The sequence below is a fragment of the Aptenodytes patagonicus genome, chromosome W (genome assembly GCF_965638725.1).
Source record: "Aptenodytes patagonicus chromosome W, bAptPat1.pri.cur, whole genome shotgun sequence".
NCBI lineage: Eukaryota > Metazoa > Chordata > Aves > Sphenisciformes > Spheniscidae > Aptenodytes > Aptenodytes patagonicus.
The window spans coordinates 10,602,176-10,624,785 of NC_134981.1; the positions used below are offsets into that span (position 1 = coordinate 10,602,176).

At 43.1% G+C, this 22,610-nt stretch overlaps 1 protein-coding gene across 2 annotated transcripts in view; it reads right to left on the minus strand.

Moving 5' to 3' along the window:
• Positions 1-6,885: 6,885 nt before the first annotated feature.
• The window catches only part of LOC143171995 (BDNF/NT-3 growth factors receptor-like), a 214,913-nt gene continuing 199,188 nt past the window's right edge, over positions 6,886-22,610 (minus strand). For both annotated transcript variants that reach the window (XM_076361201.1, XM_076361203.1), the window contains 2 exons: positions 11,440-11,598; positions 6,886-10,576 (listed from right to left, as the gene is read on the minus strand). In XM_076361201.1, coding sequence (XP_076217316.1) covers positions 10,391-10,576; positions 11,440-11,598 — 345 coding nt within the window. In that variant the 3' untranslated portion in view covers positions 6,886-10,390. The remainder of the gene's footprint in view (positions 10,577-11,439; positions 11,599-22,610) is intronic.

Sequence of the window (22,610 nt, forward strand, 5' to 3'; positions counted from 1 at the left end):
ATTATGCAGCCATGATCACCTGCAAATTGCTGTCTCCTGCAGCCATTATCTTTTGTCTGGCAGTTTCTTCAGAATCCACTAACTTATGGAAATGGTATAGACCAAACCTCCAAGCTGGAGGGTATAAAACATCAGTTTACCCAAAAAGCTTTTGAAACAGATCCAACAGCAGCTGGACTGCTGAGGCTTTCATGCTTCCCGGTGTGATACAGGCGACGCCCGCATCGTGAGGGAGGAGGAAGGATGAGCACTAGGTCAGCTAGGTAACTAATTATTTTCTTTTGCTCATAGGTGCATGAAATTAAGAGTTACGGGTTATAAGTTATGAAACCTTATGACTTGACTGGTGAATAAGTGAATTCATGTGATAGACTAGTCTGGGCAAAAGGGGATTGAGCCCCTGTTTGTCATGTTTGTTTATTATATTTCTTAATGAGCTCATGAAATAAAGTTTAAATCACAGAGTACGTTGTCCTGTAAATTTGAGAGATCTGAATGGACCTTGACACTGGGGAACACCACTTGTGACTGGCAAGTGTTGCTTCCACACAACATGAGCAAAACAATACAACAACTTGCTCTGGATTGGCTTGGGAAGAACAGTTCTAAGGTGAACGCTTCTGGGTATCAGAGGCAATCAAGTGGGACATAAGTGCTTCCTACCACTGAATAACAGGGCTGGAAAAGTTCTCACTGGTTCATGTTGTCCAACTAGAGGCACCCATGCAGAATATCTGTAGCTATGTTATTCATAGCACAGGTTTGGCCACCTTGCTCTAAGAGATATCCAGAGATGGACATTTCACTGTCTCCCTAGGTTAAGCTCTTCCTAATATGTAAAATGACATTTCTGAGCTGCAGCATGGAGTATAGATCAGCTGCTTCCCCACTCCAGCAGCACTTCACTTATTTCAAAACTACCATCACTTCTTCTTCAATCTTTTCCTTGGCCTTTCCTGCAGTTCATGTTTTCTGCCATACTAATAATACTCCTTATTTGCCTGTGAATTCTTATCAGTCAGTTATCATCACTGTGGTGATGTGTGGAGCCCAGAAGAGGAAGATCTATGTCTTGGTTGGATATGCAGCTGGGGATTGCGCCTATGTCACATGGTGTCACAGCCTTGGTCTCACACCTGCATAAATACTAGCTGTTTTTCTAGTTGCTTTTGAATGCTTCCCATCTCAGGGAAGGAAACCTGGCTTAGTTCCCTCTGCCTGGCTTAGTGCAGTGTGTCCTGACCTCATGAGATCTTTGCCCTGTGGCCTGCAGTGCTTAGCAGACCAACCAGGAATATCAACCATGATCTGCTGCAAAATAAAACATAGCCTTATTAAAACCTCTTTAAAAAGTTCATACTTCTATGAGAATATAAGCCTAATCCAGCACCCAGTACAGTTAGGGGGAGATAGATCACCGTCTCCATGAAGAGCAACCTTGTTAATGGCTTTAACTTAACAACCAGAGCTCTGCCTTTTTAATTACTCAGCAATTCTGTTCTGTTCCTTCCCAATTCCAGTTTGAAGAATTGCTTTCCCATAATTAAATGAAAAAGACTTAGTTGCAGCCCTCTGCACAAATTCCTACCCAGTGAATGCAGAATAATGTATTAGAAGTAGTACTTTATTCTATTTATTGTACAGGCATTGATGTGTGTTGGATTTGTTCTATTTTAGAGACATTGCCATAGTAACTAGTGTCTCTTGACAAAGGCTTTATGTCAGAGCAGAAGTGGAATACACAGAAACTGAACTTGGGGTAGCCAGTGAGATGAAGGCTGCTAGCATTAGGCTCACCGAAGCATCACCAGAAAATAAACTGGTATGTCTCTGTCCTTTTGAATGTATTGCTCACTGGGGAATCATGGATTACTGTATGAGAACAGAGGCAAAGCAGAAGCTGACGTCTCTTTCTAAGGTAAAGTTCAACAAATTTGTGCTGCATTAATTTTTAAGATACTGATTGCCCACATAGGTTTAATCACTAACGTAGTTTTAAAGAGAAAATATCAGCATGAAAGGTTTACCTTGAATTAACAGTGCTATTCAGTGCCATCAATAATACTTCAAGTAACAGAACAGCCAGAAAGATGAACACAATACCAGTTGCATTTTGCTACCTTTTACTATTATTCTCACTTCATACCAGTCAGTGTATGTAACAGCTTCATTACCATTTCAAGGTACTGCTACAGACTGTCATTTTTAGCATTTTTGGTGTGGCCCTGGCTTCATTTCATAGTCCTGCATGAGAATATCTAACCCCCCCCCCCCCAATTCCCTTCTCATCATGCCTGCTTCCCCAGCCAACCCTAGGTTTTGATCTCTGAAAACCAAAACAACAGTAGCAGGGTTTGATCCCTGGGCAGGGTCTCAGGAGACATCCTGCCTCCCACAGTCTCAGCTCGTTCAGGATTTATGGGCCTCACTGTCTCCAACTCTGCAGTTGTATGCTGCTACTTTTGGTGAGGCCCTAGGTTGGGCTTGTCAGTGTTGCAGACTTGAAATTAAGAATTTTAATACCCATTAGTTGAGTTTCCAGCTTTTAAACAAAACTTCAACTTTGCCCAAAATGAGTTGACAGCCGAATTTGCTTCATATACCATTCTGGCTCAAGAAAACCATCTTTGAATGAGTCACATTCACAAGTAGATTTTTTAGCAGTAACTCTAATCTGAAAGTAACCTTAGAGGTTACATATCCTATTATGAAACTGCTACAGGATTTTGCACACCTTGGGAAAACAATATGTTACCTGTGATTCATATTACTAACTTCACTGATCCCTACCTGGTTGCCTAACACTGAGGTCAGTGAGGTTGTACAACATAACACGAGACAAAAGAGCACTGGAACAGATTGCAAAGAGTGATTAGTCCCCCACTAGCAAAAAGGCTGAAAACATTTACTGCCAATAGGTGTTATTTTAAGCAAGCAAAGTGCATATTTATTTAGTGGCCTCTGTGATATCAGAGGCACCATGTTTACTTTCCATCTGTTTTCTCTTATCCAAGCCTCTTTAGATTCTGGGTCGTTAAAAATGACTGGTGATAATGTCATTTGTCAATATAATTCCCAAAAATCACGAAGCAGTGCAAAAAACATAAATGAAAATGGGTGACCCAAGTTTATAATGAGTTATTTGCAGAGACTTTCTTTCTTATGTAGCAGCTTGGGAAAAAAAATGGAAGGTAAACAGACTCTCTACTGAAAACCTCTGGTTCAGGGATGAGAGGGAAGAAGAGGGAAACAGGGAATATGACTTCCATATGTTCATTCTATTTTGTCTCCGAAAGACTTGCAGTTCCCAGCTGTGATTTTTTAAAATGTTAATTACAGTAACTGGGGATGTGAGCAGTGCTCTTCAGAGAATAATTCAAGTGCTGAAAATCACTCAATTTAAAAAAAGACAGTTTAGAAATAGCAATCAGAGGCAATAAAAGCAAAATGCACATCTTACATACAGAATACTGCCAGGGAAACAGGTCTCCGGCTTTCATTTTTACCCACTGTTGCTAGGAGACTGAAAGACTATATTTCTATCCTGTCTGCACTTGCTGGGGGGCCCAGTGTGATGGGTTGGCTTCCAGGTGCCAACCAAGCCACTCTATCACTCCTCTCCTCAACAGGACAGGGGGAGAAAATACAACAAAAAGCTCATGGGTCGAGATAAGGACAGGGAGATTACTTACAATTACCGTCACAGGCAAAATAGACTCAACTTGGGGAAATTAATTTAATTTCTTGCCAATCAAAATCAGAGTAGGATAGTGAGAAATAAAACAAAACTAAAACCACCTTCCCCCCGCCCCCACCTTCTTCCCAGGCTCAACTTCACTCCTAACTCTTCTACCTCCTCCTGAGCAGCACAGGGGGATGGGGAATGGAGGTTGCAGTCAGTTCATAACGCTTTGTCTCTGCCACTCCTTCCTCCTCATGCTCTTCCCCTGCTCCAGCGTGGGGTTCCTCCCACAGGAGACAGTCCTTCACGAACTTCTCCAACGTGGGTTCTTAAAGAACTGCTCCAGCATGGGTCCTTTCCACGGGGTACAGTCCTTCAGGAGTGGACTGCTCCAGCATGGGTCCTGCCAGAAAACCTGCTTTCCACAGGCCACAGTTCCTGCCAGGAGCCTGCTCTGGTGTGGGATCTCCACAGGCTGCAGTGTGGATATCTTCTCCACCATGGTCCTCCACGGGCTGCAGGGGTATCTGCTTCAGTACCTGGAGCCCCTCCTTCTTCACTGACCTTGCATACATGCAGGGTTGTTTCTCTCACATTTCCTCATTCCTCTATCTCACGGCTGTTGCACAGCATTTTTTACCCTTTCTTAAGTATGTTATCACGGAGGCACTACCAACGTCGCTGATTGGCTCAGCTTTGGCCAGTGGCGGGTCCGTCTTGGAGCTGGCTGAAACTGGCCCTGTCCTACATGGGGGCAGCTTCTGGTGTCTTCTCACAGAAGCCACCCCTGGAGCCCCCCGCTACCAAAAGCTTGGCATATAAACCAAATACACCCAGTAATTGGTTTTTATATGCACATATATGCCAATTCCCAAAATATATTGCAGCAAAAGTAGTGGAAGGGTGGCAATTCGAGGAGGATGTGCCAGGAATCTGCAAATGCTGGACAGCATTCAGGACAATAGAGACAAGGTCAGAAGCATGCCTGGGAGCTGAGGTGTCAAAGGCAGGAGGGAATGGATTTGCATCTCTTCACATGTTCCTGGCACCAGCCAGTTTGGTTACCTGAGCAAGATAAATGAGTGAAAGGTGATGTGAATGTGTATGTCTCCAAGGAGTATTTAAATAGTCTCTGGAACAATGCAGATTGACTCTTCTTTTGTGAGAAGATTTAATCAGTGCAATAAAACCTGGACAGATAGATATTTCAGTGTTTTAATTTCAAGATCATTAAAACAATAAAACTATGTCACTGGGTGATTTATTAGTTGCCATGTCAAGCAAAGGCTAGATGGTTTCTAGCAGAGAAGAGGCAAACGGCTGGGTCTAGGGAGCTGGGGGTGAGACCCAGTCCTGGCTCCTCTGTTACTAGGCCCCCAGGCTGGGGACAAGATAAACAGCTGCACAAAGCAACTGGCAAAGGGCCAAGAGGAAGAGATGGGGGCAGCCTAGACATCAGCCCTCTGTGTTTGGCTACCAAAGATGGGCTGCCACAAGTGGTGATGAGCAGCACCCCCCAGAGAATGGATCCACCCCAGTACAGACTTCTTCATCATGAAATCAATTTTGAAAGTTTGTTGAGCCTCAGCAGAAGCAGGAGCAGGACTTGTATTGAATATCCCCTACTGGCCTTTTTAATTTTCACAACTCTCTGGATTTTATGCAGAAGGCACAGGAAGAGCTGATGGGCCTTTGACTGTTATTAGGCTGTGGAAGGCCCTGTTGCTGAACAGCAAAGGGAACTATGCTTGGCTGGTGCAGGTTGTGCACATTGAAGTAGAAGCAAATGGCCTTAAACAAGCTATTTGCAAAGCCAGCTCTCCAAATGAACAAGTGTTCAAATAGGATCTTCATTTTGGAGAAAAAATGAAAAAATAAGAATAAAAAAGAGCCTAACAGATTACATTCAGATTGGATATTTCTTTTTCCTATTATTATTATTATAGAACTCTTCTTTCCTCACCTAGGAATCATGCTTCTAAGCATACTAAACTATATCTTAATTTCATCCTTTTCAAAAGGAATGAAGGTAAACAAAAACATAAAAAAAAAAGAAAATAGCATACAGCACTTCATGAAAATTGTATGTCTTTTAAAGTAATCATTGTATCTTTCTTTTGGATGACACTGTTTATTGTAAGACATCATTTTTATTAAATACACTATTAACAGAAGAGACTTTCCATGTCATGTCAAGAGAAGCTGGTCACATGATTCACAAACAAAACTTTTAACACTGATACATAGGCATCACTTCAAAATCAGCCAAGATGCAAAATTTTAAAGCAATGACTTGCTATAGCAAACTGCAAAATGAGAACCACTAAATATTTGCACAGAGACATCACATTAAGAAAAGAAAAAGAAAAAAGAAAGGAGAAAGCGCTACATACCAGGTCACAGTTTGGTGACAATATGGAGATCTATATTTATATATAGATATCTATATCTATTTATCTATCTATCTATCTATCTATCTCAAGTGACAAAGCAAGAGAGAGATCTAGAAATATATGTATATACATAAAGTATAGGTGGAGAGCAGGGCTGGGACAAATATTTCATAATTAATTGATTCGATCTCTATTGGTGATGTAATTAAACATCAGCATTGAATTAAATTACTTGTATATAAAACATTCTTAGCTGCTTTTCTTTAAGTTACAGAATGATACATATAAGCTGCAAGATATAGGCCTCTGGAAAGATTTGATTTGATCTCTGTTTTCTTACATATTTCTATCAAACAGCCCCACTACTAGCAGCTTCTATTATCCTTGCCCAAAGTATTCAGTGTTTATAAAATACCAGCTGGTTGTCACTCAGAGCCTTCTACAAGCAAACAAAAAACCCCCATAGACCTGGTCTAGAATGCATAGATGGTAAAATAATGTACCCAGCATTTCCTTTTTCTTCTCCTGAGATATATGTTTAAAAGATGGCAAAATAGTCACTTTGTTGCTGTTGTGAAATTCACAGTGTTTTCCCTGAAACATGAACACTTTTTATTTTTGCTTCATATTTGTGATTAATTATAGTAACACCCCCCCCCCCAAAAAAACAACCCACAAGTGTTTTAACTAAGGCTCTTGATTCAAACAGGTCCTTAACAAGGACCTCTTGATTCAAAGCATCACTAGTTCATCCCAGCCCTGACAACAAGAAAATACAACTTCCTGTGCTATCAAAACCTTCATGTTTTATTAGAACCCCCCCTGCCCTTCCCCACTCCCATCTCTCACATTTTATAGCAGCATTTGAATTCATTTACGGGCTGCAACAACCCAGAGATAGTCTTGTTCTAACACATTCCCATTGTACCTTAGTCATCCAGTGACCTGATCATTTTCTTGGGTTATTTCTTTTCTTTTCAAAGTGTTTTGTAAAAGTCTACATCAGCCACAACAGAAACAATCTCTCAAAAAGGGGGGGGGGGAGAGACAAAGTGAGAGCGCACAAATGCTGCTATTATTACTGCTGAATTTTGGCATTCTCACCATTGTCCTGCAAGTAGTGCTTGGAATAGTCTTGGAATTATTACTGCAGACAATTATAAAATGCTAATGAAGCTGCACTGTTATTCTAGGACAATAAAAAAGCAATCGCACAAACCCAGAAATGACAGTAAATCAAACTGCTTTTGGAGCTTAGTTCATTTTCTTGTGAGAAATCAGCAAGTGAGATGGGAATGGAAGAAATGTTTTTAAGCAGTCATTTGGGGAAAAAAGTGCTTGTTGTTATATCTCTGGCATTCTAGCACTTCCTCTGCTGCACACCAGTTTAAAAAGTTGAATTTGACAAACATAGAAAAATAAATATAAAAATAAAAAAATTATTTTGGTCACTCAGCAGACTATTAATTTATTAATAGCACTAATTATAATTTGTAGTAATGTAGATGTATGCAAATTTATACATATATATTACCTTTTCATGAAAAAATGCAAAATATGTATAACTACAGTTAATAGCTTGTCTACTCTGATTATACCTTTTATGCATGACCAAGAAGAGTAATGATATAGCTTAAGGTTATCCATACTGGTGGCTTTGCAGAACATTTGATCCTTTAGAAGTTTAACATACTGCTATGTTATTGCACAATGCATTGTAACATTAGCTATTCTCTAAAATAGCTCTAATAGTCTCACTAGTAAATCAAAAATAAGATGCCACTAAGTACAGTTTCAGGGGTTTGTTTGGATTGGTTTTTGTTGGTTTTTTTTGGGGTATACATGCTTTCAGTGCTTACAAAACCCACGTGTTTGCTTTCAGGCTGGAGCCTGCATTGCAACAGAAGCACCTCCGATGCCTTTTTCTTAAGCTCATAAGAAACTAAGACAGAATACAGCAGGCAGAAGCTTAACACCTCCCCTTCCACCACCTGCAACCCTTTCCCACTGCACAGTATCAGCAGACTCTGACACCTTCCTTCTCCACTGCTGTTATGTTGAAAATTATTTGCAAATTCCTTTAAAACATAAAAATCAGATTCTCGAGAGAATGGGTTTCACTGGATGCTCAGTCTTTATCTAGTTTTCTATGTGAACTTCTAAGACAGTCTAGTAAAATTTTAAGGCCAATTTTGTAGGAATCTTCCTTAGACTTTTTGTGTGTTTCCAGTTCAGTACTGGTTAAGAAATTACATCTAGTTTATTAAAGAAAACTTGAGTATGGCTTTATAGTTATATTCTCATGTTTATTTGTAATGCTGCCTTTTCAATGACATTGAGAAGGGTAAAAATCTACCACTGTCCAGTGAACTGTTTTCTTTTGAAAATGTTCAAAATATTTATGAGCTATCTCTAAAAGCTTCTGAGGGAAAAACCTAAAGTGCCTCAATAAATAATATATGCAAGTAAATTATATATTAAGAATATTATGGGAACACTTGCAAAAATAAAATGCTTAATTTATTAAATTCAATACTCCCAACACAAAGATGAAGGACTATTTTGATCTGGCTCATGTCAATAAGAAAAAAACAAAAAGAGAAAAAGAAAAGAAAGATCACTTTTTTGCAGCAATGCCCCCTCACAGAGGGAGGCAAAAGTCTTGAGGACTAGGTAAGGTAGGTTTTCATTTGTAAGAATTCATATTAAAAATAATCCTACCTCTAAATTTGAAATCTTCAACTTCCGGTTTGAAAAACAACAGATATACCCATGCATTTGTCATCAACACAGTGGCCATGCAAATGCTGTACATGTATAATGCCCATCCAATCAAAAAGAAATATTTTTTTTAAAAGTGGATGTTGGGAATGACAGCACTAGCATCGACACAAACATGGTGCTGAATTCAGGGTCTTTGCACACTGAATAGTAAGCCATAATCTCAGAGTCATACTTATTTTGTCCAGGGATCTCACTCTATCTCTCACCATGGCTCAAACATAACCAGTGTTCTCTGAGCTTTAGATTATTCATGTAATATCAGTCTATTGTATCTGTAGCATTGTAAATGTGTCCTCCATTAGCCCCTTCTAATGAAATATAAGTTATGCTGTTATGAGTTAGCTATATGAGGTTTATATATATATATGAGTTAGTACAAGGGTGTACTACAAGATGAGAGGTTAATTTCTGCATAAAGGGCATTAATCAACAAATACCATGCACAGTTTTGCTTGCACAGTTAAAAAAAAAAGTATTGAGGAAGGAAGCAATATGCTGCTGGACAAGCACTGTATAAGATACACCTGCCATATATACATCTCTCTATATATATATACACATCTATAGCTTACCCTATCTTAACAAAATTTTTAGTTTAAACACTTGATCCTGAAATTAATCCTGTACATTAATAAGCCTAGCTTCAGCCTTTATTACCAAAGACTAGCTGGAGAACATTTTTATACCAGTGGCATGCCAATATCCTACCAGAAGACAAAATAAGGGCATGTGTTTTGCTCATCATTTTGTAACATAATTGTGTGCAGTACAGACAATATCTTTTTCCCTTTTACCATAGACTTGTATCTGGCAATGAAAAATGCTGGCCATGCACCTCCTCGAACAATCCCTTTATTCCTCAGAAAGACTGTCCAAGGAAAGTGCTAAACCGCCTCTTGCCTTCCATCAAATTGTTTCAGTGTTTTTTTAGTGGGGTTGGATGCCATCTGATCCCATAGTTCCTTCAGATAGTGGATCACATAGGTGCTGTTTTCATTCCATCTAGCTTTGTCTCTGCAAGAAATATGCTTCGTGTAGAGAACATTAGTCTTTTTCCACCCACATGCTGAAGCAAAAAAACTGAGGTGAATACAAAGAGACTCCCGGTATCTGTACAGCAGAAATCACAAAGTTCGAGTCAAATATATTTTTCCCTTTTTTCATCCACATCAAAGGCATGAATACAACACGGCATTGTTAGTTGTGGTGGGCTAACTGGAGAGTCTGCTGATATAACAGATCAAGATTTTAAGGCCTTTGTCTATGCAGAGTTACAATAATGCAGAAGCCAAATTGATTAGAGAGAGGACAAATTATAGAAACTGAAAGAGAGAGTGAAGATACATTTCAGTAATGTCTAAAAAGTCAATACTGTGTCTATAGATGGAGAAGCGCACATTGCTTGCCCTTTGAAAGCTTCTCCATATCTTTGTCATTAATACTGTCAAAGTTAAGAACACATTTTAATGGAGTTCAGTGTCAGTTGAACACATTCATTCACGCAGACCATAAGAAGAAATGCTAGGATGTTTTAGCCTAAAATATCCAGGTAAACTGGAGATGCCTTAGCCAAGTTCTGGAGGAGGGAATGGATTTCTTTGATGTTGAGCCTCATGTGAGGCTCCCTTTGCCAACAGCCCAGCATCAACTCATATACTTCCTTGGGGCACGTGCGAGGTCGCTGCAGCACTCGGCCCTGAGTGATGCACTCAATCACCTATGAGAAATCACAAGGAAAGGATCAGTGTAGCCATGCCAATTACATAGGCCTCACCCATGGAAGAGCTAGCTGCTAATAGCCACAGCAGCCTCACTGGTGGCAGGCACCTGGCCACCTCTGCAGAAGAGCTGCATTTCTAGGTAGATGTACGGGCAGTGGGATATGATCTGGAAAAACCACCATAATGTAAGATGTCAAGGAGCAATACCTTGACTGATGTGATGTGATGTTACATTAACCTGTGTTACCCCTTCCATTCATGAGGGAATAGTGGTAGGGAAGCAATACCATACCTCCCCTACCTGTCTATCAATCTCACCTTGTCTCAGAAGTAAGCTGTTTCAATCATCTCACATAGAGCACCTTTCCCTCCCTCCTTACACTTTATGAGTACCACCACGGCTAATCTCTGGAAAGGGATTACTTTTGATTTCCCAGGTATGAAGAGATCTCCAGATTCCTTCAATCTATTCAGGAATGTTTTAGAACAACTACTTCATGACAATGACATTTCCTGATATGTAACTGAAATCACCCAATGCCAGTTTGGGAGACAGGTAAGCTCCTTTTTATTGCCTCATGGTCTTTCTCAACACCCAGAGCAAACTATCCTATACAAAGGAAGAATCTACATCCCAACTTGGTATAGTCCTACTTGGATTAACTTCCATCCAACTTGGGGAGAAAAGGGTGAAAAAGAAGAACTTCAACCACAAAGTTTGCGACAATACCATAAATACATAATATCAGGGTTATTGCTTTTACTAAATAAATTTGCTATTGTCCTTTCCCCAGAGAAGCCATACCATAAGTTAAAATGCCACCCTCCTTTATGCAATTTGAAAATATAATACACACACCTCATTGTTTGAGAGCTGATACCATGGCTGTTTGCCATAGGTAAAGATTTCCCATAATACGACCCCCAGGCTCCAGACATCACTTTCTGTGGTGAACTTCCTGTACATGATACTTTCTGGAGGCATCCAACGAATAGGCAGCATTGTGTGACCTCCAACCTGAGGAAAAAAAAAAAGAGAGAGTCAGAAATAATTCCTCCAGACCTCTAGGAAGAGTATTGAGATGCTAAACCAGGGAAATCCACATTGTCTTTTTCCCCATCTGCTGCCATTCACTTTAAAGAGCTCATAAGAACTAGGGAGCTGTGATCTAACCTACTCTCTCCCGAATGGTAATCGCTACCACGATAGATTTCTCAATAGAATCTACAAAAAAATTGTTTCTGAAGTATAAACTCATTTTCTACATTTATTTTTCACCCCCTATACAAGGAACTGAATGCTCTATAAAAATAATGATTAACTAAACCTATCAACCCATTATAAATTAGGCCGGTATTACTCTCCATTTTAAGACAGAGAAAACTGTAAAAGACTCATGCAATGAAATATGCAGATATCAGCTGAGATCCATGAAGACACAGTGACTGCATGATACAGAAGGATCAGGATGTATATGGTTTAATCTATTAATTATGAATGAATTAAAGCAATGCTATTGTCTGTGGATAATTTCCAAAGTTAATCAATGCATCAATTTTGTTCCAAATTAACTACCCAGTTCTACACAGATTTCCAAATTTTCAGTCCCTTGGATATATACACTTGATAATAAATAACTTGCAAGACATGGATTCTGTGTCCCAAATCATCACATGTTGAATTCCCCAGGAATCTTTTCCTGAATTAATGCCTTTCTGAAAGTCTCTAACACATTTTTTGTTTTCCCCAATGTCGTGGTTTAACCTCAGTCGGCAACTGAGCACCACGCAGCCGCTCGCTCACTCCCCGCCCCCCCAGTGGGATGGGGGAGAGAATTGGAAGAGCACAAGTGAGAAAAACTCGTGGGTTGAGATAAAAACAGTTTAATAATTGAAATAAAATGATAATAATAATAATATAAAAATAATAATAATACACAAAGCAAGTGATGCACAGTACAATTGCTCACCACCTGCCGACTGATGCCCAGCCAGTCCCCGAGCAGCGGCCCCCCCTGGTCAGCTTTCCCCAGTTTATGTACTGAGCATGACATCACATGGTATGGAATGTCCCTTTGGCCAGTTTGGCTGTGCCCCCCTCCCAGCTTCTTGTGCACCTCCAGCCTTCTCAGTCGGTAGAGCATGGGAAACTAAAAAGTCCTTGGCTAGTGTAAGCATTACCTAGCAACAACTAAAACATCGGTGCGTTATCAACATTGTTCTCATCCTAAATCCAAAACACAGCACTGTACCAGCTACTAGGAAGGAAATTAACTCTATCCCTGCCGAAACCAGGACAATATCCACCCCTTATTCTATACCATCTACGTCATGCCCAGGTCCCCCACTTTCCAATACATTCCCATTAATCATCACCCCTTTCCCTCTTTTTTTGATATATATACACACAGGTATCATTCCCTTAGTCTATGGGCCATCCCTCTAAAATATTCGGTGAGTTCATTTAGTCCATGACTTCGGGCTCCATCTGTCGTAATAATCTTCCAGGGCAGGAAAGATGGAGATGGTATGCGGTGCTGGATTGTTTCATGTGGAAGTCAGTTCTGGTACCATCATCACTGTGCTTTGCTTGGTTTCATTAAAGTTATTCTCCGTTAATCTGGGTGATTCTTATTGTAATATCATTGGTATGGCATATAATATTATGTAGCAATTAACATCACATAATTCAGATCATTCTCACCCATTCAGGTCTATTCTCACCCAAAATCCAATCCCCTTGAGGTACACATCGGACTTCCCCATCCTTCCGCATTATCCACCAAGTGCACCCAGGTCCTTGAGCAAAAGCAATCCCACGGATGGGTTTGCCTTTGCCCGAGGCAGGAATAACCCAGACTGTCTTCCCCAGCATATTTTTTATGTGCACTACAAGGACTTCATCCCCTTCTACAGTTACGTAAAAGTTCTGACTGGGCAGGGCCAGCTCGATGTTGACTAACCAGGTGGCCTTTGCTAAATGCGTATCCCAATGTTTGAACGTCCCACCACCCATTACTCTCAGCGTAGTCTTTAACAGTCCATTGTATCGTTCGATTTTCCCAGAGGCTGGTGCATGACAGGGGATGTGATACACCCACTCAATGCTGTGCTCTTTGGCCCAGGTGTCTATGAGGTTGTTTTGGAAATGAGTCCCGTTGTCTGACTCAATTCTTTCTGGGGTGCCATGTCGCCATAGGACTTGCTTTTCAAGGCCCAGGATAGTGTTCCGGGCAGTGGCATGGGGCACGGGATATGTTTCCAGCCATCCGGTGGTTGCCTCCACCATTGTAAGCACGTGGCGCTTGCCTTGGCGGGTTTGTGGGAGTGTGATATAATCAGTCTGCCAGGCCTCCCCATATTTATATTTCAGCCATCGTCCTCCATACCAGAGGGGCTTTAACTGCTTGGCTTGCTTGATTGCAGTGCATGTTTCACATTCATGGATAACCTGTGCAATAGTGTCCATGGTCAAGTCCACCCCTCGATCACGAGCCCATCTGTATGTTGCATCTCTTCCTTGGTGACCTGAGGTGTCATGGGCCCACCGAGCTAGAAATAATTCACCCTTCTGTTGCCAGTCCAGATCCACCTGAGCCACTTCAGTCTTAGCAGCCTGATCCACCTGCTGGTTGTTTTGATGTTCTTCAGTGGCCCGACTCTTGGGTACGTGAGCATCTACGTGATGGACTTTTACAACCAGGTTCTCCACCCGGGCAGCAATATCTTGCCACAATGCGGCAGCCCAGATGGGTTTGCCTCTGCACTGCCAATTGCTCTGCTTCCATTTCTGCAACCACCCCCACGGGGCATTTGCCACTATCCATGAGTCAGTCCAGAGATAGAGCACTGGCCACTTTTCTCGGTCAGCAATGTCTAAAGCCAGCTGGATGGCTTTTACTTCTGCAAACTGACTCGATTCACCTTCTCCTTCAGCAGTTTCTACAACTTGTCGCATAGGACTCCATACAGCAGCTTTCCACCTCCGATGCTTTCCCACAAGATGACAGGACCCATCAGTGAACAGGGCATATTGCTTCTCATTTTCTGGTAGTTTATTATACATTGGGGCCTCTTCAGCATGTGTCACCTCCTCCTCTGGCGATATTCCGAAATCTTTGCCTTCTGGCTAGTCCACGATCACTTCCAGGATTCCTGGGCGACTGGGGTTTCCTATTCGAGCCCGTTGTGTGATCAGTGCAACCCACTTACTCCACGCAGCATCAGTTGCATGATGTGTACAGGGGACCCTCCCTCTGAACATCCAGCCCAGCACCGGCAGTCGGAGTGCCAGGAGGAGCTGTGCTTCAGTGCCAATCACTTCCGAAGCAGCTCGACCCCCTTCATATGCTGCCAATATCTCTTTCAATGGTGGGGCTGTGTTTCCACCCCTGGGGCAGTCGGTTCCAGGTGCACTGGACGCCCCTCCAAGTGAAAGCAAATTGTGGCCCGCACTCTGCTGCCAAAGGGATTGAGAAAAACGCATTAGCAATATCAATTGTGGCATACCACTTGGCTGCCTTTGACTCCAGTTCGTACTGAAGTTCTAGCATGTCCGGCACAGCAGCACTCAGCGGTGGCGTGACTTCGTTCAGGCCACGATAGTCTACTGTTAGTCTCCACTCTCCATTAGAGTTTCGCACTGGCCATATGGGACTGTTAAAGTGTGAGCGAGTCTTGCTGATCACTCCTTGGCTCTCCAGTCGATGAATCAGCTTATGGATGGGAATCAGGGAGTCTCGGTTGGTGTGATATTGCCGCCGGTGCACTGTGGTGGTAGCGATTGGCACCTGTTGGTCTTCGACCTCCAGCAACCCCACAACAGAGGGGTCCTCCGAGAGACCAGGCAAGGTGGACAGCTGTTTCATTTCCTCCATCTCCAAGGCAGCTATACCAAAAGCCCACCAGTACCCTTTTGGGTCCTTGAAATACCCTCTCCTGAGGTAGTCTATGCCAAGGATGCACGGAGCCTCTGGGCCTGTCACAATGGGGTGCTTCTGCCACCCATTCCCAGTTAGGCTCACTTCAGCCTCCAATACAGTTAGCTGTTGGGATCCCCCCGTCACCCCAGAAATACAGATGGGTTCTGCCCCCTTATAGCTTGATGGCATTAGGGTACACTGTGCACGGGTGTCTACTGGAGCCTTATACTCCTGTGGGTCCGATGTGCCAGGCCACCAAATCCACACAGTCCAGTAAACCCGGTTGTCCCTTTCCTCCCCCTGGCTGGAGGCAGGGCCCCTCTAATCCTCATCACAGTACTCGTTTCTCATTTCCTGCAAATACGAGTCAGAAGTCTCTTCATTAAGATCAGGAGTAAGATCGTCCCTTCTACTCTGTCTGGGGAACTGCCGGCTGGAAACTGGAGCAGCAATTTTCCTGGAAGAACCCCCTTTTGTGATTGTTTTCCCTTGCAGCTCACGTACCCGTGCCCCTAGGGCTGCGGTAGGTTTTCCGTCCCACTTCCTCATGTCCTCTCTGTGGTCACGCAGGAAAAACCACAGGGTGCCCCGTGGTGTGTACCCTTTATAGTGTCTCTCTCAAGCAAAAGAACGCTGACTCCTAATAGCCGAGATACTGGTCCGTACAGGTGGGGAGTAGGACCTATCCTCTCTGAGTTGCTGGATCTCCCGGGACAGTTTCTCCACAGCCGAGACGAGGGAGGAAGAGAGACTTTCTTTGTATTGCCGGAGTTGACCTGCCAATTCATCCACCGTTTGTTCCTCTCCGTCTTTCCAGGTCATCACTGCCAATGACTTGGCATATGATGGTGGTGCGCTCCTTACAAACTTCTGCCACGTGGATTGTGTGCACTTGACTTCATCTGGATCTTTGGCTAGCTGTCCATTGCTCGAGTCACCATAAATCACCTCCAGCACAGCTAATTCTATCAGAAACTGGATACCCTTCTCCATGGTGGTCCACTTGCCTGGGTGACATATGACATCTTCCTTGAAGGGATGCCTTTCCTTCACGCTTGACAGGAGTCGCCTCCAGAGGCTGAGGACTCGTGTCCCTTTTCCAATTGCTTTGTCAATGCCCCCTTCCCTGGAAAGGGATCCCAGCTGCTTGGCTTCTTTACCCTCTAATTCCAGGCTACTGGCCCCATTATCCCAGCATTGGAGCAGCCAGGTGACAATATGCTCGCCTGGACGACGGCTGAAATCTTTTCGTATATCTCGCAGCTCACTCAGGGATAGAGATCGGGTGGTTACTGCCTCGTTTATGAGTTCTTCCTCTTCTTCCTCCCTGAGCAGTTGCCGGCCCTCCTCCTCCTGTTCTCGTGATGGCCCTTCTCCAGGGTAGTCTGCCTCGTCCACTTCTTCCTCCGGTTCCCTTTTAGAAGAAGCTTCTTCCTCCCTTACTAAACGAGCCGATTTCCGCTTCCAAGATTCCTTCTTGTGTACAGGGGCGACTGATACTGGCACAGGTTATTTCTTTGGTTCAGCTGCAGGGCCTGTCGCTGGGGTCGGAGTGGCCGCAGGGCCTGTCGCCGGGGTTGGAGTGGCCACAGGGCCTGTCGTTTTATCTTCAGATCCAGAGACCTTCTCTTCCCCTTGAGGGTACTGAATAGTGTTGAACAGGGCTCGGTAGGCATGGGCCAGGCCCCAGCACGTTGCAGTGATCTGCATCTCTCTGGAGTTGCCAGGGTGACAGCATACTTTGTCCAAATGTTCTTCTAACTTTTCAGGATTCTGCACTTGCTCAGGGGTGAAGTTCCAAAACACTGGGGGTGCCCATTGGCCTAGGTACTTGCCCATCTTGTCCCACACACCCTGCCACTCATAACTATCCAGCCTCGGGGCAGATCTCTGGATGATATTCTTAAATTGCTTATTAACCTTAGACAAAACCGAAACAATATTCCCAAGAAGTACCAATAGAAGTATCTTAACTACCCAAGGATGTTCAAGATACTGAAAAATTACTGTAATGAAGGAGGAAACATCATAGAAGAAGGTAGCGACGCTGCCATTCTCTATTTCCTCCATAAAAAACCTCTCAGAGGAAGGACTGTAATTGCTAATTGTCTCCACAAAGTGGTACCCGAAGTACAGTAATGGCTTCAGTACAAAGCTGAAATACCAAATTAAGCCCAAGGCCAGTGTTTTAATAAGAAAACTCCCAGGCAAAACATCACTAATCACTGCAGACCACAGCAGACTGCAAAAACCAACACCAATCTCTAATATGTACAGGAAAAAAAAGAGCCTGATGCAGATTAGACAAACCAATATCGAGAACAGATGAACCAACATTGTGATCCGCAACTGTTAACAGATATAAATTCCTTAATGTGCTCTGGTTAATCTGTTATTATCTCAAACCCTTCGAGCCCCACGTTGGGCACCAAGAAGGACTGTTGTGGTTTAACCTCAGTCAGCAACTGAGCACCACACAGCTGTTCGCTCACTCCCCCCCGCCCCAGTGGGATGGGGGAGAGAATCAGAAGAGTAGAAGTGAGAAAAACTCATGGGTTGAGATAAAAACAGTTTAATAATTGAAATAAAAATAATTGACTGATCCAGACTGCACTGGAACAGGGTGAGGCTCCGCAACACCTGCAATACATTGATGACATCATCGTGTGGGGCAACACAGCAGGAGAAGTTTTTGAGAAAGGGAAGGAAATAGTCCAAATCCTGCTGAAGGCCGGTTTTGCCATAAAACAAAGAAAGGTCAAGGGACCTGCACAGGAGATCCAGTTTTTAGGAATAAAATGGCAAGATGGACGTCGTCAGATCCCAATGGATGTGATCAACAAAATAACAGCCATGTCTCCACCAACTAGCAAAAAGGAAACACAAGCTTTCTTAGGCGTTGTGGGTTTCTGGCGAATGCATATTCCAAATTGCAGTCTGATTGTAAACCCTCTCTATCAAGTGACCCGAAAGAAGAACGATTTCAAATGGGGCCCTGAGCAACGACAAGCTTTTGGACTAATTAAAGAGGAGATAGTTCATGCAGTAGCCCTGGGGCCAGTCCGGGCAGGACAAGATGTAAAAAAATGTGCTCTACACCGCAGCCGGGGAGAATGGCCCTACCTGGAGCCTCTGGCAGAAAGCACCAGGGGAGACTCGAGGTCGACCCCTAGGGTTTTGGAGTCGGGGATACAGAGGATCCGAGGCCCGCTATACTCCAACTGAAAAAGAGATATTGGCAGCATATGAAGGGGTTCGAGCTGCTTCGGAAGTGATTGGCACTGAAGCACAGCTCCTCCTGGCACCCCGACTGCCGGTGCTGGGCTGGATGTTCAGAGGGAGGGTCCCCTGTACACATGATGCAACTGATGCTACGTGGAGTAAGTGGGTCGCACTGATCACACAACGGGCTCGAATAGGAAACCCCAGTCGCCCAGGAATCCTGGAAGTGATCATGGATTGGCCAGAAGGCAAAGATTTCGGAATATCGCCAGAGGAGGAGGTGACGCGTGCTGAAGAGGCCCCAATGTATAATAAACTACCAGAAAATGAGAAGCAATATGCCCTGTTCACTGATGGGTCCTGTCATCTTGTGGGAAAGCATCGGAGGTGGAAAGCTGCTGTATGGAGTCCTATGCGGCAAGTTGTAGAAACTGCTGAAGGAGAAGGTGGATCGAGCCAATTTGCAGAAGTAAAGGCCATCCAGCTGGCTTTAGACATTGCTGACCTAGAAAAACATTGGGACACACATTTAGCAAAGGCCACCTGGTTAGTCAACACTAGGGGATCTGCCAATCGAGCTGGCCCTGCCCAGTCAATACTTTTACGTAACTGTAGAAGGGGATAAAGTCCCTGTAGTGCACATAAAAAATATGCTGGGAAAGACATTCTGGGTTATTCCTGCCTCGGGCAAAGGCAAACCCATCCGTGGGATTGCTTTTGCTCAAGGACCTGGGTGCACTTGGTGGATAATGCGGAAGGATGGGGAAGTCTGATGTGTACCTCAAGGGGATTTGATTTTGGGTGAGAATAGCCAATGATCTGAATTATGTGATGTTAATTGCTACGTAATATTATATGCCATACTAATGATATTACAATAAGAATCACCCAGATTAATGGAGAATAACTTTAATGAAACCAAGCAAAGCACAGTGATGATGGTACCAGAACTGACTTCCACATGAAACAATCCAGCACCGCATACCATCTCCATCTTTCCTGCCCTGGAAGATTATTGCGACAGATGGAGCCCGAAGTCATGGACTAAATGAACTCACCGAACATTTTAGAGGGATGGCCCATAGACTAAGGGAATGATACCTGTGTGTATATATATCAAAAAAAGAGGGAAAGGGGTGATGATTAATGGGAATGTATTGGAAAGTGGGGGACCTGGGCATGACGTAGATGGTATAGAATAAGGGGTGGATATTGTCCTGGTTTCGGCAGGGATAGAGTTAATTTTCTTCCTAGTAGCTGGCACAGTGCTGTGTTTTGGATTTAGGATGAGAACAATGTTGATAACACACTGATGTTTTAGTTGTTGCTAAGTAGTGCTTACGCTAGTCAAGGACTTTTCAGCTTCCCATGCTCTACCGACTGAGAAGGCTGGAGGTGCACAAGAAGCTGGGAGGGGGCACAGCCAGGACAGCTGACCCAAACTGGCCAAAGGGATATTCCATACCATGTGACATCATGCTCAATATATAAACTGGGGGAAAGCTGGCCTTACAAATACTTGCTTTGTATATTATTATTATTATATTTATTATATTTAATTATTATTATTATATTATACATTATATTGTATATTATTATTATTAAACTGTTTTTATCTCAACCCATGAGTTTTCTCACTTTTACTGTTCCATTTCTCTCCCCCATCCCACCGGCGTGGGGGGAGTGAGCGAGTGGCTGTGTGGTGCTCAGTTGCTGACTGAGGTTAAACTACGACAGGAACAGTATCAAAAACCTTCCTAGAATCCAGAAAAACTACATCCATCACGTTCCCTTCATCCACTAGGTGGGTGACCTTATCGTAGAAGGATATCAAACTAGTTAGACAGGCCTTTCCCTTTGTGAACCCATGTTGACTGTGCCTGACGATTGCACTGTCCTTTAAATGCCTTTCAGTAGCACCCAGTATGATCTTCTCCATAATTTTTCCAGGTACTGAGGTGAGACTAACAGGTCTGTAATTCCCTGGGTCTTCCCTCATGCCCTTCTTCTAAATTGGAATAACACTGACGAGCTTCCAGTCAGCGGGGACCTCCCCAGACTCCCAAGACCTTTGGTAGATGATCGAGAAGGATCCTGCTGTCACATCCACTAGCTCCTTCAGTACTCTGGGATGAATCCCATCAGGCCCCATGGACTTGTGAACATTCAGCTGATACAGCTGGTCTCTTACAATGTCAGTGTCCACAAATGGAAAGTCACTGTTACCGCGGTCGTGGTCCTCTGACTCAGGGGACCGGGCAGCCCAAGGTCTATCAGTATTATTAAAGACTGAGGCAAAAAAAGCATTGAATGCCTCCGCTTTTTCTTCATCCCTATTTGTCAGGTGACCATCTTCAACAAGTATCGGTCCAATGTTTTCCTTGGACCTCCTCTTGCTATTAACATACTTAAAAATGCCTTTCTTGTCAGATACAGCACTGGCCAGTTTCAACTCTAGTTGAGCTTTGGCCTTTCATGTCTTCTCCCTGCATATAAGAGCCACAGCTCTGTAATCCTCCTGCAAAGCCTGACCTTGCTTCCAGAGACCATACAATTTCTTTTTCCTCCTGAGTTCCAAGATGAATTCCCTGTTCAGCCAAGCTGGTCTTCTGCCCCGCTTGCTTGACTTTTGACACAATCGGATTGTCTGCTCCTGTGCTTCGAAAAGGCAGTTCTTAAAAACTGAGCAGCACTCAATGGAGCCTTAAGCCCTCAAAAGCAGATTCCCAGGGGACGCTGCTCAGTAGCTCCCTGAGTAGCTTAAAGTTTGCTCTCTTGAAATCCAGGGAAGCAACTCTGCTGTCCTTTTTTCTCATTACACTGAAAATTTTAAACTCAACCATTTCATGATCACTGTGGCCAAGACAGCCACCTACCATCATATCTCCCACGAGTCCTTCTCTATTCACAAACAACAAGTCTAGGAGGGCATCTTTCCTAGTCGGCTCACTGAGTGCTTGTGACAAGAAAGTATTGTGATATAGCTGTAGATATTTCCAAGGAAGGAAAAAAAGGAAAGCTTTTTCAAGGACTTCTAACTTTTGATTAATTCCCATTTTCCTGTCTTAAGATTTATTCAGTTATGAAACCACACTTGCACTTTCAAGATTCTGTAAATTCAAACTTTACATATCTTGTTATAAATAATACCCTCCTTGTTCTAATGTTGAAACAGCAAATGGAAGGAAAACCTAATAGAAGTCAGGGTTCACATTATTTCTAAATCACTCAGAACATCCGTCTCCAGCTATTTTTCAGTAGTTCAGTGTTAGCACAGCATACCAAAAATACAGCTTCTGCTGTTAGAGCTCAACCCTGGTCTGTACATTGCCACAAGTCAACACTCGTTATAGATTCTATAAAAATAGAAAGTGATGCTAAAACATTCATAGATGTGGTCTATTGCTAGGCATTTCTTCTCCTCCCCCTACCTCAGATGTTGTGTTAAGAAGTGAGGAGTATTTTTGTCAGAGACACTGACTGAAAGGCAGGACTCCCGAGTTCAGTTTCTGGCTACCTTGTGGATTTGCTTCTGACTTAATATAGGTTGTTGTGCACAGGTTGCTGTGCCATTCAAAAGGGGGACCAATCCCTGAAGCTTTCAGCCTAACTTAAAAATATTCACGTGACCACTCTGTTGATGGAGGATGGATGCATGTTTTTAAGTGCTTTGCTCAATTAGACACATTCATCTCTGTGTTAGATTACTCCTCTGGCAAGAAGAATTGCTGTAATTCTCCATGCATTAGTTTTTTTAATGATCTTTGACTGAGAAGTCACTCAGTGACATGGAGAGTTTGAAGTAGCATATGAATATGCTGAGATGCAAACAAAGCTTCAGTTTCCTGCCTTATCATAAACTAAATTGATATGGCAACCAAACAGC